Here is a 16719-nt window from a genome sequence, read left to right on the forward strand (position 1 = left end):
AAACTTTTAAGTGATTGAACATTCATGAACTAATTTAAAAACATCTAAAAAAAACGTATTTAAGCCGATGGCCAGTAGCGATTTATAGGATATTTCGTCACGGATGTAATCCAATCAAGGAACTGCGTGACGCTGATGTAGACGCCAGGAATGCCTGGTTGTCCACAATCAATACCCCAAGAGACAAGGCCCATCAATCCGTAAGTACCATCTTTACGCATGCACACCAATGGTCCACCACCATCACCCTGAAAAGCAAGTCGTTAGTCATATGTCAAGTAGGTAAGTTGAAAGTCTACGCAAACATACCACGCAGGCGTCAAATCCTTGTTCACCACCGGCACACATGAAACTACTGTCCAACTCGAAATGTTGTCCAAGTCTAGTCTTTCTCAACGCATTTTGGCAATCAGAGAATGCAACAACTGGAAGGGGTACTTGTTTAAGTACTTCCGAGTGACGTCCAGCTTCTACAATCAAATTACATATTAGTTTCTTTAGTCACTACGACTTTCAATTTAAATTACCGAAAGCGTCCTTGCCCCAACCAGTGGTAATACATTGTTTTCCATCGTGCTTCTCATCTTGTACTGGTAGACAAATGGTGCCAATGTTGTGACCGAATTGCATCTTGGAGGTGAAAGTGACAACAGCGAGATCGTTTTTCAAAGTGACGTTGTTGTACTTCGGGTGCACGATAACGGCAGCCACTTTCAAATCTTGGAACTTGTCGGGTTGATCCTCCATGGTTAGATTCCAGGCTCCCAATCGTACAGTTAGTATTTCCAATGGGTATCCAACGATCTTATGGGCTACTGTGAGGATGTGAAGGTCGTCAATAAGGACTCCAGCTCCAGCGAAATATTTCTTGTTATCCTTGGTGCGAAGGATAGCAGCTTGCCACGGGTGTTCTCCAATCTTGCTTGCTCCTGTACGACCAGAATTCATGATACGAGCGTCAACAGGTTTAACTTCGACATGTTGATGACCGCATTGATGCGATAATTCAGGCATGCCGGATGGAGACGGTGGTAAAGTCTTGTCTTCGCCTGGAGGTAAACAGCAAACTTCGTTGTTGTTCTTGCAATTTTTGGGATCTCTAGCCTCCGCCTCGGGTTTGTTCGCCTTCCTGGGGTCAATTAATCCAGCGCCATCGGTAATGATGTGTCCCGATTCGTCGCATTGGTACCATGGCACACATTGGCAGACTGTAAACAACGGTTAACATCATAATTAAAAATTTTACCTAAAATAATAATTACCCTTTGGTGAATCTCCAACGCCGATTGAATTGCAATAGACTTGACTCACTGAGAGCAAGATTAAAAATTGAATAGTGAACGCCATCATGGTTCAACTTCTAAATTAATTTAAAACAATAGTGGAAAGTTGAAGAGTCGATGAATGATAATTTCACCAAAGATATTTTAACTATTTATACCATAGCACAGTTATATTTTAAGACGGCACACTCGTAAATTAATTTAATTGTTGTAGGCTTTTACTTTTTTATCACTCGTACATGTCTAATTTTTAATAGTCCATTTCCAATTTTCAAAAAAATAAATGTCTTGTAATACAGATTTTTCTTATTTTTTACGAAAATGCTAGCAATCAGATCTGCACAATGGAGCCATATATAAGTAAACTAAGCTACACTTTAATGGACTTTTAAACAAACTTTAATTCCCACTCCAATATGATTACTCCATTAAAACGGCATAAATGTATTGGCTGTGTGACGCAAAAGTTTTTTGAACTATCGGCGATGAAGATTCATAAATTTTGTTGAAATCCCACATGAAATATTTGTCTTCAAACCTGGGTTAAAAGACCTTGCCTAAACATAGGTTCGGAAGGTTTAACACCATAGGTTTGATAGGGTCTAAGCTGACGTTAGGGGCTTATAATAGGGAGCGTAGTGCACTCTTGTAAGCCAAGCTTCTGGGTGACAAAGTTGGAGATACGACATGTTGGCGATCCTACCCTGACTGCCCCCTGCCCACCGGAGGTGACTTGACCCCACCACTACTTTGGTCTCCTCCCAAGTAAACCTCATTCCGTTCCTGATTAATGACGTCATGAAACTTGATTAAACACATCCTTGCCAGGGACCCAACCTTAAAAAAAAATATTTCCGTCTCGGTTTGTATCAACTCTGATAGAAATTTCCGCGGCGCTGAAAATCGACACGTGGCAAGTTCGTTAGTAGTATTATGTCCCTCGTGACCGCAGGATTTTACCAAGTTTTCCATTAAAGTAATTAAGCTCAAATTACCGGTTAAATTAATGGACGCGTTGAAGATTGAGGACGTAATACCTACCAAAAACAGATGAATGAGCAGTTACCAGTAATCAAACAACCATCAAGTCAGTAACTAAAAATCGCTTTTATTGACCGTGAAGCGCTTAGCCCTTGGCTACTTATATTTCGCGTTTTACATGATATTTCGAATGTTCAAAATGGCGTTACATTGCTACCACTTTTGACTTTAAAACTAAAAGGTAGATAAGCTTCAAGTTAAGTACAATTTAATCCGAAGCTAACATTAAGATAAATAGTTCAGAAATGATTTCCGGTTTTTCAAAAATTCGTTGCGAGAGTGGGTAAAATAAATGATATGAGAGTTTATGGCACGACATTGATTACTAAGCCTTGGGCCAGAAATTTTCCAATGGTAGACCAGTGGCTTCCTTTATCCAATCCAAGTATTTAGTTATGTCGATGTAGACTCCTGGTACGTAAGGTTGTCCGCAATCGATTCCCCAACTGACAATTCCGGCTAAGGAATATGTTCCATCGGCACGGTAACATGTTAAGGGTCCACCTCCGTCACCCTGTTAGAGATTTAAATTAGTAAATATTCTCGTAAAGTAGTGAGAGCTTCGAAACGAGAATTGTAACGTGAAAATGGACCAAGAAATACCAAGGGAACTGACTTAAGTAACCCTTGGACAGCAACCTTTTCCAAAAGATTGACACTAAGTTGTTCAATTTATATGCTACACAAATTGGGTGGGGTCTGGTTGCCGGTTTCTAGCCTTCTAACTTCGGAATCATTAGTACTGCAGCCTCTTAATTAAACCCAACTAAAATCAATTATATCAAGCGTGGTACTTGTGTCCACTGTCAGTCCATATCAGCTTTGTTTCAGAGTGACTATTTTTTTAACTCAAAATATTTCAAAACTACATAAGCCGAAAGACAGTAGAAACAGATTGAAAGTATCGTCTGCTACTTGAAGCGTGTGTTCATGTGACATTTTATTTTTGAAGGTAACAAATTTAGCACTTGTAAGGGTATCGTGGTGGCAACTAGGGGCAATTTAGTGATCCACCAAAAATTAGGGTCTTAATTCAAGATCCAAAAGTTTGAGAGGACAAACAATTGCCAAAGGCTATGGCATTTTTTCTGAAATTTTCTTGGGCCGATTTCGGGTCGTTTGTCTCGATTTAAAGCTGACCAAATTTGTGGTAACCTACCTTGCAAGAGTCTTCATCAGCACTACCACCAGCACACATGAAACCATCGTGCAATCTGAAGTACTTTCCTAATCTAGTTTTTCGCAACAATTCCTGGCATTGTTGATTGGTTATCACAGGGACATGAACTTCTCTGAGGACATTGGAGTATGAACCTCCACCTTAATTTGATCATACATTAATTAGTAAGAATTTCCAGTTGATCCTTAAGTTAGCTTCAAAGCTTACGGTAAGCGTTTTTGCCCCAGCCTGTTACGACACATTCCTCTCCGACGTGAGATTCACCGTAATTAGGCAAACAGATAGTATCAATATGGGGGGCGAATTTGACTGGGTTGGTTAGTTTGAGAACTGCAACGTCATTCCATAAACTGTTGTTACGGAATGCAGGGTGAATTTTAATCGCATCAACAGCGTAGTCTTCGTGAGGCAAGAACTCTGATTTCTTTTGGGTATCCCATTCACCAAGACGAACTATTAGTTGAACTGGAGCTCCGTAGGCTCTGTAATAATTGTTAAAGCATATCCATAAAGGTCCTGACTTTATAACTGATCTACGTTTAGCCCATAATCTTTATCTAGGAAGCTGAAGGGACATTGCTCTTACCATAAGTTTATAAGACACTACATGTACTTCGTAATGCTTGAGACTTACTGAGAGCTAGTTCGAGAACGACGCGAGGATTTGACTACACTCGGCTCTGCAGTCCATGTTCCTATTTAGTCAGTACTAAGGCTTTGACAGCGCCTCACCAGGCGTCGCTTTACGAGAATCTACGAAGTTTCACCTACGTCACTCCATGACAAGCTCTCAGTAACCATTGACAAAGTTATGGAAGGTATCTTATGAACTTTTGCTATGTCCCATAGATGAGCTGTTTGGGTTTTGGTTTCAATATAGCCCCATGTTTAAAAGATGACTGGTAACTTACACAAATTTCTCTACGCAATGAGCAACGGTTATGACGTGGTAGTTGTCAATTAGTACAGCACCGCACTGAAAGTGATTAGCTTCTCCTTCCACTTTAAGTACAGCTCCTTGCCAAGGCCACTCTCCGAATTCGGATTCTCCCTTTTTCCCGTGGTTGAGGATTCTTGTGTTGACTCCACCAGGTTTGCGGATACCACAGTAATGCTCGTAAGGTTTCTCGGTTACTTTGCTGGAGCTTGAACAGCAAACGTGGAATTTTCCGCATTGGGGTGGAATAAATTTTTCTTCCTGTTATAGTGAGTTTCAAGTAAGTTACAAAATTCTTTTGGGACATACGAAAGCGATCCTTCAAAGAGAAGAAGAATTGGCTGGACAAGAATTTTTAATCGCTTTAACGTAACGTCATTAAAAAGACGATAAATATTTCGTATATTTTATATAAATTTCCAAAGTTTCAAAAGTTGATGTCTTAAAGCAAGTCTCCGCTGGGGTTAAGTTTAAAAAAATGCCACTAGATGCTCCCATAATCGAGGGTAGAAGTTGACTGGCTCTCTAAGCTTAGCAAAGACTAGATTTAACTCTGCCCTCATGGACGAGTTCTTATTGGCTCCGTAAAATTAATGTGTAGAAGATCAGCCAGAATGTAAGGGGTGCCACTGGAGCCGACAGTTGCTTTAAACCTAATGCTCTATCAACCGACATAACCAAGTAGCGACCGCAACGCCATCTGACGTTTCAAACGTCAGGGATATAATAGTCTGGTGTTCGACCACATTCTTTTCTTAAGACGGAACAAATGGTGGAATGTGGTCAACAAAGACGTTAGATGTGGCTTTAAAAGAAAGGACGTTCAAGCCCTAGCTGACGTCTCTGGATACACAAACCGGATGCTTATCAAGCAGACCATACTTTCCCCCCTCCCCCTTGAAAAGGGTCTATTGGTTTCAATGAAGATAAATCCTTCGTTAGGCTTAGCATTTACCTTTTGAAACTTTGAAATTTTACCGAAACAAAATGAACTTACCAATGGCATCTCTTTCTTCGGAGTGACCTTTTTGCGTGGATCAATAATACCGCTACCATCTGTAATAATGTCTCCATCTTTGCACTGATAATATGGTACGCAATCGCAATCGGAGGGGGGAGTGTACTCCCCACCACCGGCACCCGTATCGCTGTAGTCCTCTCCGGCACTAGGGTCATACTTGTCTGCCTCTTTGTCAATGGGTTTACCATCTATAACTGTATCGTCGTTAGGGTAATCTGGTCGAATCGGGTCTGGTTTACCAAAATCAGATGAACCACCGTCTGGTCTATAAGGGTCGGGTTTACCGAAGTCTGACGATCCACCGTCTGGTCTATAAGGGTCAGGTTTACCGAAGTCTGACGAACCACCGTCTGGTCTATAAGGGTCAGGTTTACCGAAGTCTGACGAACCACCGTCTGGTCTATAAGGGTCAGGTTTACCGAAATCCGATGACCCACCGTTATCAGGTCTTACTGGATCAGGGTTACCGAAGTCTGACGAACCACCGTCCGGTCTGTAAGGGTCAGGTTTACCGAAATCGGATGACCCACCGTTATCGGGTCTTACTGGGTCAGGGTTACCGAAATCGTACGAACCAGGATTCGCACCATCGTCTGGACAATTGCACGGCTTACCGTTGTTTGGGGGGTATAAATTAGCCGGGGGTCTGAAACTACCACCGTAACGACCGGCTATGCCTGCAGGGGGCTTACCTTGGTTGGAACTTGGGGTATTCTGACTGGATACACCCGCTGTTACTAGCAGGACACCTAAGGTTAAGGGCAGCAACATATTGGTGGAAAACCTGTAAAGAAAATTTTCAAGGATTCGTTAAACATTGAATAAAAATTCATTTAGGCCCGAATTAGGCTTAACCTTTCATATATATACGCTTGAGTTGTATGCATATATGTGTTGACTCCTAGAACGTTTGACGAAATAGATACAAGTTGGTAAATGACTTAAAACCAACTGATTTGAATGTTTGGTGATATTAGCGACTCTATTGTTTTTCTCAGATATGGATAGGGCTAAGTTTGGTTTCAGATAAAATTTTGTTTGGCATTATTTTGGCTCGTGTTTGAAGTTTCAAGTATGTCTAGTGATTTCATGTACTAAGACGTCAATTGGGACTTAAAACTGTTGGGTTTAACGCTTTTCAGTGAATGTTGTAATATAATATACGCTTTATAACGTGCATATGATTTATTTAATTGGTCTCTGGCATTCATCTACTGTGAGTTTTTCAATATAATGACTATAGACCTTTTCAACGTTAAAAAAGGGGCTAGGTAACCCTCGGCCGTCTCTGACACAAAAATACTACAGCGCAGGCGCCAAAAAATGAGATGGATGGCAAAGTCTTTCCCTGTGTCTTTCCCCCCCTTAGTTTCATCGAAATGGTCTATTCTGATAATTCCAGTAGGGAAACAAACACTACAGGGGCGTGGTCACCTTCTTAGGTTATTTCGATAACGCCAAGAAGCACCGCTAGAGGGATTGGGACTCGGCTACCCTGCCGCGTATAGTGAAATGGGGCTCCATCTAGCGTTGCCTCTTAGTGGCTAGAGAAACCTTTTTACCTCAATCAGTTTTAACTTCAGTGCAATGGTGACAAGCCCTCTATGGGCCATATTATGTCAAGGAATGATTTAAGCTGAACTGAAACCCTATCTCTACTGTTTTCACGCCCTTACAACAACCTTCTAGTGTACCTTGTGATATTTTCTAAATAATGAATTGTGGCACGGGTTAACTGATAGAACAATTGTAGATTAACAACTTGGTAATTTTTGAACGTTGAAGATAAAAGCGGAAATCTCGGTTATCTCTCCTTATCTTTTCAAACTTGAAATGGTTTAGCAGATTTTGAAATAGCGTTTTAAATAAATTTCTCTGAAATTGTTTTATTTTAATAAACATCCGTTTGCCGCGGGAAGTTTGAAACTTTGAATACAAAGTGTAGTACAGGTATTTTAAATTATTTATTATCTTTTTTAATGAGGAAAAAATGCTAATTTTGAGCAGTTATACACGTTTAGAAACCGATTTTTTTTTCATTGTTGGTAAGTTCTGTCAAACTTCGTTATAAAATTATTGGAAATTTAAATAATATTACTATAGCTCATTTGGCCCGCGGTTCTCTATTGCGGAAACGTTACAAGGTTGTTAAAAGGATGTACTAAGGGCAGGAAAATGTAATGGCACTTCAATACCATTGACTGCATTAAGATCTATGGGTAGTTAAGATGGAGTGCCATTACTCAATTACACCATGTTTTTGAGTACGTCTAGAGAGCTTGCAGTACACGTTTGTGTTTTATAAGTGATTTCTTAACCTTTCTAACCTTTAAATCAAGTTGCACCGGACTTAATTAACACTACTTTCTTTCTTATGATAGTTAACATTGCGTATTCATACGCATCAGCTTAGAAATTACTGTCTTTTATTGGTAATGTATGGTAAATATCTAGAGTAAATTTCCATGGAAAATTACGCTAAGGCCAAGGCCTAAATCTGTAATATTAAGCCCAGTTTTCGGCGGTATTTGGTTACTTAGAATTACCGACTCATATGATATATATATGAGTCATATCTCTAGCCAAACCCAGGAATATATACAGCCACTAGGAATAATTTTGCCCTCGTATATCACATGTTACTATCTATGCGGGGTTTATGGGCTGGGCTTGCGCACCTTACGTCACACGTCGTAATTCTGATGGCGTCTTTCTAACTCTGAGATTTCATCGGTTAGTATCAACGCGAGTTCCTAGGCTCGATAGGTTCAACGCGCAGAGAGATAGATTTTTTGCAAGGTAAAATTTGTCATGCATAGTGATTTGTCTAGCTCCTCCCACAAAATCCGCAGTCCTAGATACGTTGAGGAAATGGCTACAAAATTATTCTTATTAGCTGCATGTATTCCTGCCACAACCAATACATTTTATATTAAATATAATTTCCAAAAATAAAATCGGATTTTCTACACAATCCTTAAAAATATGCACAGAAATTAATAATAATAAAAAATACAGTCTCATCATCTCATAGAGATACAGAATTGAGAATTCATTGAAATATGCTGAACGCATTTAATTGTAAATTAAACCAATCAACTAATATTTCAGGTGAAGTTAGATCATTTCCAAATAATGCTATTTAAATTTTTTTTTAAATTAGAATCTAAATTTAATATTACAATTAATAAATCTGATGTATTACAAATCAAATTAACCGACTAATACCTTAAAATAATATTCGTCTAAAATTCGCCTATCTTAAAATTCCCTATTATCAAATGTTATGAAGACAGAAAAGCATGTGCACTCACCGATTGCGGGTATCCAATTGCATTTTCTACCAGACAACGTAACTTTTATATAAATTTTCAATAAGTTTCTTGATGGTTAAAAGGGGGGCTGGTATTAGCTAGCGCATATCCGGAACGTTGTCTCTGCATCTTCTTTTCCCCCTTAAATTTTTTAAACTTTTGGAGGATGCTTTAATTTCGTAACCAGAAAATCTCTATACGCAATGTTTCCTCGAAGCATACCGACGTCCGTAACCTTGGCACAACACCTTTTACATTAAGTAATAATACGCTATAAAATATTATTGAAAACAAGATGGAAGGAAGGTCTAATATTGCTTCGACCCTGTTTAAAGATTGAAGTTATTCATATTTTTAAAAGAGTTTCATCTTCAAATAAATTTATTTTAATTTTAAAGGGATAGTACCGAATTAAAAATAAATTTAAAGATAGGTTTAGACATGGTGTTTCTGAAAGATCTGTAAGAAATTAAGGGATATTTTGTTCTTTGGTCGATTTCCAGTCGAAAATGTAACTTTTATGACATTTTGCTCTAAGATAAGATTTGCTTCAAGATAAGATTGTAGCATTTTACGGATTCATAATTAATCAAGAATCTGAAAGACCATGCTAGTTTAAATAAGGGGTCTTTCCTAAAACATAACTTGAAAACGGTGTCCCTTAGGGCGAAATGTCATAGAACGTTTACGACTCAAAGAACATCGTCCTTAATTTATGGTAGACTTATCAGAAACACCCTGTATAGGGTACGTCATTTATGCTTTGAGAAATACAGATATTTTGAGTTGAAAAGGGCCACCCAAAAACAAATTATGATTAAAGTGTTTTACGGATGACCCCTTAATTCAAATAGCTTTATCTTTCAGTTTCTTCTAATCATAACATGCTTAGGCCAAAATGTCAAAGAACCCACTACACATCGGGTCCTACCATTATTTTTGGAACACATTGTATGAATAAAACCTTTGACAGATACTTATCATATGTGTTTTGATATATCTATCTTTAATTTACACTAAAGAAGGCTCTTCTTTAAATCTATTTTTTCAAATTTCAGGTATGTGAAAAATACAGATCTTCATCCATGTGTCTAGCTAGCTTTAAATATCTAATGACCGCGATATACTAAAATCTTGTTTGTGATTTGTTTTTATATTGACAAAATGCACAGTTTTTTCATCATCTATACGATTTATAAAACCCAAAATGTTTTTCAAAATACTTCAAAGTCACTACCACTACACCCACGTCTTAATCGCAGTAATTTCACACGAAATTACGGGTGGGACTAAATAATAAAAACAAGCACTAAGAAAACGACTTGTCAGTCATGAACTACGAAAAACTCTTTGACGGTATATCCTAACCCGTTTCTTATGTTAGTTCTGGGTATTTCTTGGCAGCGTTGCCAAGACACGATTCTAGTTAACATTTAGACTGGTTCTAGAGACTAGCGAAGGTCGCAGGGTTCATTACGTCTTCGTGGAAAACGGGTTTTACTCTCGAGATAATGATGGTTCGTTGCATGGTTGTGCTTCGTTAGTCCCATAATTTCTCTCGAATTCTGGACACGTGTGTTGATTCTCACTTGCGTCATTGTTCGGGGACTGCCTCAGCCTCTTGCCAGTGTTCAATCATGAATGGTTTGCTTCGAGAACGTATCTATATCTAAAAAAGTCAAAGTCCTGACTGACTGAGTGACTGATATTCAACGCTCAGCCCAAACCGCTTCACCAGGAAAGATGATATTTAGTTCACTTTATGTCATTGTTATTGGCTTTTGTTATTACCTACCAATAAATACTTCAGTATTTATTGTATTTAATCAAGGATAGATTTAATTTTAGAAGTAGGAATGGGGAACAGATTAATCTGGGCGCGTTCAAAGTCCCGGACCCCTTTCCACGGGACGGTATGAAAGAAGAGGCGGGTCATAGCGACAGAGGTAAAAAGGAATTACGTATTTTTCACCGTCCCCGTCAGCAATGTCATCAAAACGTAGATTAAGTGAGCCAATAATATAATTTAAACTTTTCGTTACGTGTTGGAGGGAGGGGCTCTATACTGGGCTATGAGTTGGACTGAAGTAAATACTAACCGTTCTCCATTCCTACTTCTAAAATTAAATCTATCCCTGATTTAATCAATCTAATCGTGCTAAAATCGGATTCAATCAGCTGAAACAAGAAAGTGATCAGTCCCTTTTTTTCCGTTTAGGACGCTTGATACTATAGAGTGGTACTGAGAGGGGAGGAGCTACGGGGACGTGACGTCAATATTGGTGGTCTGAATTGTATGGTCTGAGCTGACGACTTCCAATATGGTCGCCAATAAACCGAGGTAAGAGATAGGACGGTGTGACATCACTTGAAACTTCGTAACAGCAGACTCTTTACTGCACTTTGTCCGCCAAGTAGCCTGGCCTCCTGGTGTAAATGGTATCAATCCTCCTAGTCTGAAAACTATGTATTGGATCTTATTCAGAACTTAGACAAATAAGGAAAATAGAGGCAAATGTTTCAAACATTATTGTCATCGTCAATTTTCAAGTAAAATATTATAAAATAGCAAAACTAGATGGATTTAAGTTTAAAACGTCATGAAATCAAGAATATGTTTAATGATTAATTACTATTTTTAATTGTCATCGGCAATTATTCAGGTAAAATTTTACACAATTTCCAAAACTAGATGGATTTAAGTAAAAAGAAATTTAAGAAAATGTTTAATTTTTTGAATCAGTTGTTTACAGGGTTGTCTGATTTAAATCAGTTTGATTTAAATCACTGATTTAAATCATGATTTAAATCAAGCGATTTTTTTAAAAAAATCATTTGATTAAAATCAAGAATATATTTTTATTTTTAAAAAATGTTTTCTAAGATTCCAAGGAGTATTTTAAGTAACTCGAGAAGAAACTTAATTAGAAAAGACCTAAAATTAAAAATAATCGTGGTTTTGGTATATTTCAATCTATGTTTTTCCCAGAACTCCAGTTTGTCTTGCTGGAAAGGCTAGGAAATGAAATAGAGGTCAAGCTATCTTTTTATACAAGCATTTGAATAGTAATAATATCAAATAGCTGCTTAAATGTCATGATTATTTTGCTTTTGCTTAATTTTGACTCAAAAGTTTTCATGTTGGTAATTTACTATCTATTAGTTCAATAAAAATCAAAAAAATCAAATAAATCAATTAAAATCAAAAAAATCCGATTTAAATCAAAAAAAATCGATTTTTTGATTTTTTTGAAAAAATCAAAAAAATCGCCAACCCTGGTTGTTTATGTTTTAAAGGCATTCCTGGCTGTAGGATTCTCTAACCATCATTCAAGTAACAATGCTGAAAACAAATTATAAATTTACCTTTCTCTCCCCCCCCCCAAATTATTTTTATTTAATTTCCGTTGCGAGCTATGATTTGTTGGGAAGTTTTTTCAATAGAGCCTCTTTTGGAAATTACCCTTGATTGTTCAGATTTTATAAGTTTGGGAGTCCATTGGGTTGGGTTTTTTCCTATTGGTTGAATTAAGGTCATGGGGCGCTTTCTTGGAATTGTTTATTTGTGATTTTATCCTAAATTTAGTCAATTTATTTCATTGTGTGTGCCATTAGTCTTGCTCTAGTGCGCAAAATCCAACTTTTACTTCATTCTTTGACGTCAGCAGGAAAGACCTTGCGAGGTAGCGCGACATCATCCTAACTTGTTGTAGGAGCGTGTATGATGGAGTAGAACCATGAAAGGCAATGAATATCTCCCAGAGTACCTTGTGATTTGGTAGGGACATGGAAAGTGCCGCTATCTAGCGACGCAATTTATGGAAACTGTTTTACTATTTTATTTAAGTTAAAACTAGCTAACACGAAGCCGCTACTCTACGAAACGCCATGGATAAAAAGGGTCTCTATAACCGTGAGCAATAATCCTTCCAATGGGTCCCTTATGCGGCATTTATTCATCGGTTAGTATGGTCAATTTCACAGGACGAAGCTTCAGTTCTCGCTAAAATTGAGCTCTGTTAGCATTAGCATGGCGTTAGAACACTTCTCTGTCTCATCCCTGTTAACATATCTATGCAATATTTGTCAACAATTAAAGAACTTTTTATTTCTGAAATATTATGTACAACACCAGAAGTATATAATACCTCTCTTCGAGAGAAAAGTACCACAAAGCAGTGTAATTTTAACATGATTCTTCCCAACTTCATTAGAACATTTTGAGCAAAGTTATCAAACCGAGTCACAGACGCGATAAATAGTTTTAACTTTATTAGCGCTTAACTATTTGTGTCATCCTTCTTCTATTATCTCCTTCTGATAATATTTAATTTTACAAGTTGAGGCGAGTTTCGATCGTGTTTAAATTTGCATAGAAAACGAAATAAAATGATTTCTCAAGTAGTAGAACAATGGATGCAAAGCAGTAGGCTATTAGAAGCAAATGGAAAACTAAATCCAAATCGGACATGTCTATGAAAACAATGGAACCGCCGGTTACGTCTTCGCCCATATCTTTCTCTGCAACAAAATTATCGCGTGCATTCCATTTCGTAATGAAGCCGTGTGTCAAGACACGGTAAACCCTGGAACCGAAAGAAAAACAATTACCTTCAACATAAGTTCATAAGATATGTTCCATAAGTTTGACTTTGGTTCCTGAGATCTTGTCATGAAGTGACGTAGGTAATAGATTCTCGGAAAGCGACGCCTGGTGAGGCGCTGTCAAAGGCTTAATACAGACTAAATAGGAGGATGAACTGAAAAACAGAGTGTACAATTCTCGCTCGTCGTTCTCAAACTAACTCGAGCTGTAAGTCTCTAGCATTACAAAGTATAGGTAGTGTCATGCTTAGGGAACATATCTTATAAACTTATGCTTCAATTATTTATTTATGAAATGACATTGAGCAATGTTTTAAAAAACACGTGTGAAGTGTCAAGGACAGGATCGAATAATTGAGAAGAAAAAATTAAGAAGAAGAAATAACTAAATTTTGTTTTGCAAATAGTGTAGGCCTAATTGTCAGATATAACGAGAAGATTCCTAAAAGATCAGGGAAATTCGGCAAATTATTGAGAGAGTTCCCAAAGAATAGGGAAAATTCGGGAACTTGCTTTAAAGATTTCCCAAAGAAAAGGGAAAATTCGGGAACTTGCTTTAAAGATTTCCCAAAGAATAGGGAAAATTCGGGAACTTGCTTTAAAGATTTCCCAAAGAATAGGGAAAATTCGGGAACTTGCTTCAAAGATTTCCCAAAGAATAGGGAAAATTCGGGAACTTGCTTTAAAGATTTCCCAAAGAATAGGGAAAATTCGGGAACTTGCTTTAAAGATTTCCCAAAGAATAGGGAAAATTCGGGAACTTGCTCAAAAGGCTCTAAAAATGAGTGGAAAATCAGGAAATGGTTTGAAAAAGTTCAAAGTAATAAAGATCTGGCATAAGTCGGGTGACCGTTTAAATTGATGGTTAAAATAGACAAAATAATGAAAAGAAAGTAATTTTGTCTGCAGGGAAAATTATCAGGGAACTCATGGCTTGAAATGGTCTTTAAAATTTACATCATCAAGATTTTGAAATAATTGGAGTACAGGTATATAACCACGTAAATTAATTTAAGCTAATTACAAGATAGGTTCAGATAGTACTTGTACCAAAAGCTACTTACGTTTTATCAAATAAATGCTTATAAGGAAATGACCTTCTGAATGCAATGGCTCGATCGAAGCCCATTAGATGTTCGTTGGGGAGGTTTATGTCTTTAAGAGAATGTCCCCTCTCGTAGGTTATCAATTTATAATTGCCGAAACTCGTGATGAAGGCAAAGTTTGAATTCATTATTTCTTTATAAGCTTCGTTGTATTTCAATCTGCTTTTGCTTTTGGCGACTGTGTCTCCCAATAATCTCAGATCAGCGTGTATCGAAGTCTGTCAAAGAGCGGTGTTTAACAATATTGTCAGGTATTTTATCTGTGCATTTGCAATTCGCTGCAAAACTACGGGCAGAAATATAAACCCTGCATACTGAATAACGTTAAACATGTCTTCAATAGAATCTGTATTTAACGCTAGACATTTCTTCAATATGCTCTGTATGTAAAAGGTATATATATTTCTTCAATCTATTCTGTGTGTAAAAGGATTTCTTCAATCTATTCTGTGTGTAAAAGGATTTCTTCAATCTATTCTGTGTGTAAAAGGATTTCTTCAATCTATTCTGTGTGTAAAAGGATTTCTTCAATCTATTCTGTGTGTAAAAGGATTTCTTCAATCTATTCTGTGTGTAAAAGGATTTCTTCAATCTATTCTGTGTGTAAAAGGATTTCTTCAATCTATTCTGTGTGTAAAAGGATTGCTTCAATCTATTCTGTGTGTAAAAGGATTTCTTTAATCTATTCTGTGTGTAAAAGGATTTCTTCAATCTATTCTGTGTGTAAAAGGATTTCTTCAATCTATTCTGTGTGTAAAAGGATTTCTTCAATCTATTCTGTGTGTAAAAGGATTTCTTCAATCTATTCTGTGTGTAAAAGGATTTCTTCAATCTATTCTGTGTGTAAAAGGATTTCTTCAATCTATTCTGTGTGTAAAAGGATTTCTTCAATCTATTCTGTGTGTAAAAGGATTTCTTCAATCTATTCTGTGTGTAAAAGGATTTCTTCAATCTATTCTGTGTGTAAAAGGTAGATAGTTCTTCAATCTATTCTGTGTGTAAAAGGTAGATAGTTCTTCAATCTATTCTGTGTGTAAAAGGTAGATAGTTCTTCAATCTATTCTGTGTGTAAAAGGTAGATAGTTCTTCAATCTATTCTGTGTGTAAAAGTTAGATAGTTCTTCAATATACTCAGTGTGTAAAAGGTAGATATTTCTTCAATATACCCTGCATTTAACGGTAGTTATTTCTTCAACACACCCTTTTAAAAAATAGGGCACTAATGTGAAAATTGAAATTTGACGGCTCTCACCTGTAATAGGTGTTCCACAAGGTCTATTCCATGAGATAATCCCACCGTTAAATTTTTGTGTCTGAACGCTTTCATTAGATCCTTTATTGTATCGATTTGCGAAGTGCCCTGTTTAGTATTGACATCGGACGATATTATTGAACCGTAAATTTTCAGCGTACATCCGAGGAAAATTAATATCGACGCTATGAACAACGTGCTTAGTGCCAATTTAGTCTCCGTTTTTGACATATCTATGAAATTTGAACAACTTTTTTGGTTAACGTTAATTGTCAACAATAAATTAGGTATTATTATACCTAAATGTTTATTCCCCATAATTAGTGGAATTATTTTCCAAAATGAGAACCTTTTGATTGGTCGTTGACTCGTTTTAATTTTGATTTGCAATTACATATTTTCAAAAGTGGCGATAATGCGAGTGATATCGCAAATAATGTTCCAAAGATTAGCCAAACCTGAAATTTGACAGCTTTTCAAAACTAGAAAGGTATTTCTTTTGTGGTGATACCAGAAGTATATAATACTTGTCTTCGAGAGAAGTGTACCATAAATCGGGGTAATTGTAACATGATTCTTCTCAACATCATAATTAACGTTTGGAGCAAAGTTACTGAACCTAATCACATACGAGATAAATAGTTTCCTCATTAATACTACATTAACGCTTAACTATTTTGCGCTTGTGGATTTTTGTCCCACGTCAAGACAATCAAGGTTTGTGGGTTAATCGATTGCTGAAGATTTAGTACCTAACAGTTAGAGAATTCACCCCACTATGAGCAGGAGAGCAAACAAAAAGGGCTCCCTCGCTTGGGAAGAATCATGTTACACAACTAAAGTGTTAAGAGGACACAGAGTGTCATCCTTCTTCTATTATCCACTTCTGGTGATACACTCACCTTTCTCTGAAAAGGTGCGACGAAAAAATAACTCCGGACAAAATCAACCCTTTTCTTGGTAATGAAAGTAATGTAATC

The 16719-nt window shown here is 37.1% G+C and overlaps 2 protein-coding genes across 2 annotated transcripts; both read right to left on the reverse strand.

The window, feature by feature from the left end:
• Positions 1-44: 44 nt before the first annotated feature.
• On the reverse strand, positions 45-6480 carry LOC149618711 (transmembrane protease serine 9-like). Its single transcript, XM_089854523.1, has 11 exons — positions 6318-6480; positions 6155-6246; positions 5439-5656; positions 4416-4702; positions 3712-3986; positions 3484-3644; positions 2651-2838; positions 2530-2543; positions 528-1208; positions 310-470; positions 45-248 (listed from the first exon to the last, which is right to left on the reverse strand). The coding sequence occupies exons 1-11, from the start codon at positions 6347-6349 to the stop codon at positions 60-62; spliced, it is 2298 nt and encodes a 765-aa protein (XP_089710649.1). The 5' UTR covers positions 6350-6480; the 3' UTR covers positions 45-59.
• LOC149618712 (uncharacterized) lies at positions 5661-6149 on the reverse strand (the record flags this gene model as incomplete). Its single annotated transcript, XM_089855757.1, has 1 exon — positions 5661-6149. A coding segment is annotated over one exon (489 nt), but the record flags the coding sequence as incomplete, so codon positions are not given.
• Positions 6481-16719: the final 10239 nt, after the last annotated feature.

This window comes from Phalangium opilio, unplaced genomic scaffold, assembly GCF_054372755.1.
Source record: "Phalangium opilio isolate 3A_F unplaced genomic scaffold, DU_Popi_V2 ptg000209l_1, whole genome shotgun sequence".
In the NCBI taxonomy this organism is placed as follows: Eukaryota; Metazoa; Arthropoda; class Arachnida; order Opiliones; family Phalangiidae; genus Phalangium; species Phalangium opilio.

Coding starts and splice junctions, on each gene's coding strand:
- LOC149618711 (XM_089854523.1), bottom strand. CDS start 6,349: ATGCATACAACTCAAGCGTATATATATGAAAG. Junction 6,247..6,317: donor CAAGCGTATATATATGAAAG/GTTAAGCCTAAT, acceptor TTTTCTTTACAG/GTTTTCCACCAATATGTTGC. Junction 471..527: donor TTGGGGCAAGGACGCTTTCG/GTAATTTAAATT, acceptor ATTTGATTGTAG/AAGCTGGACGTCACTCGGAA.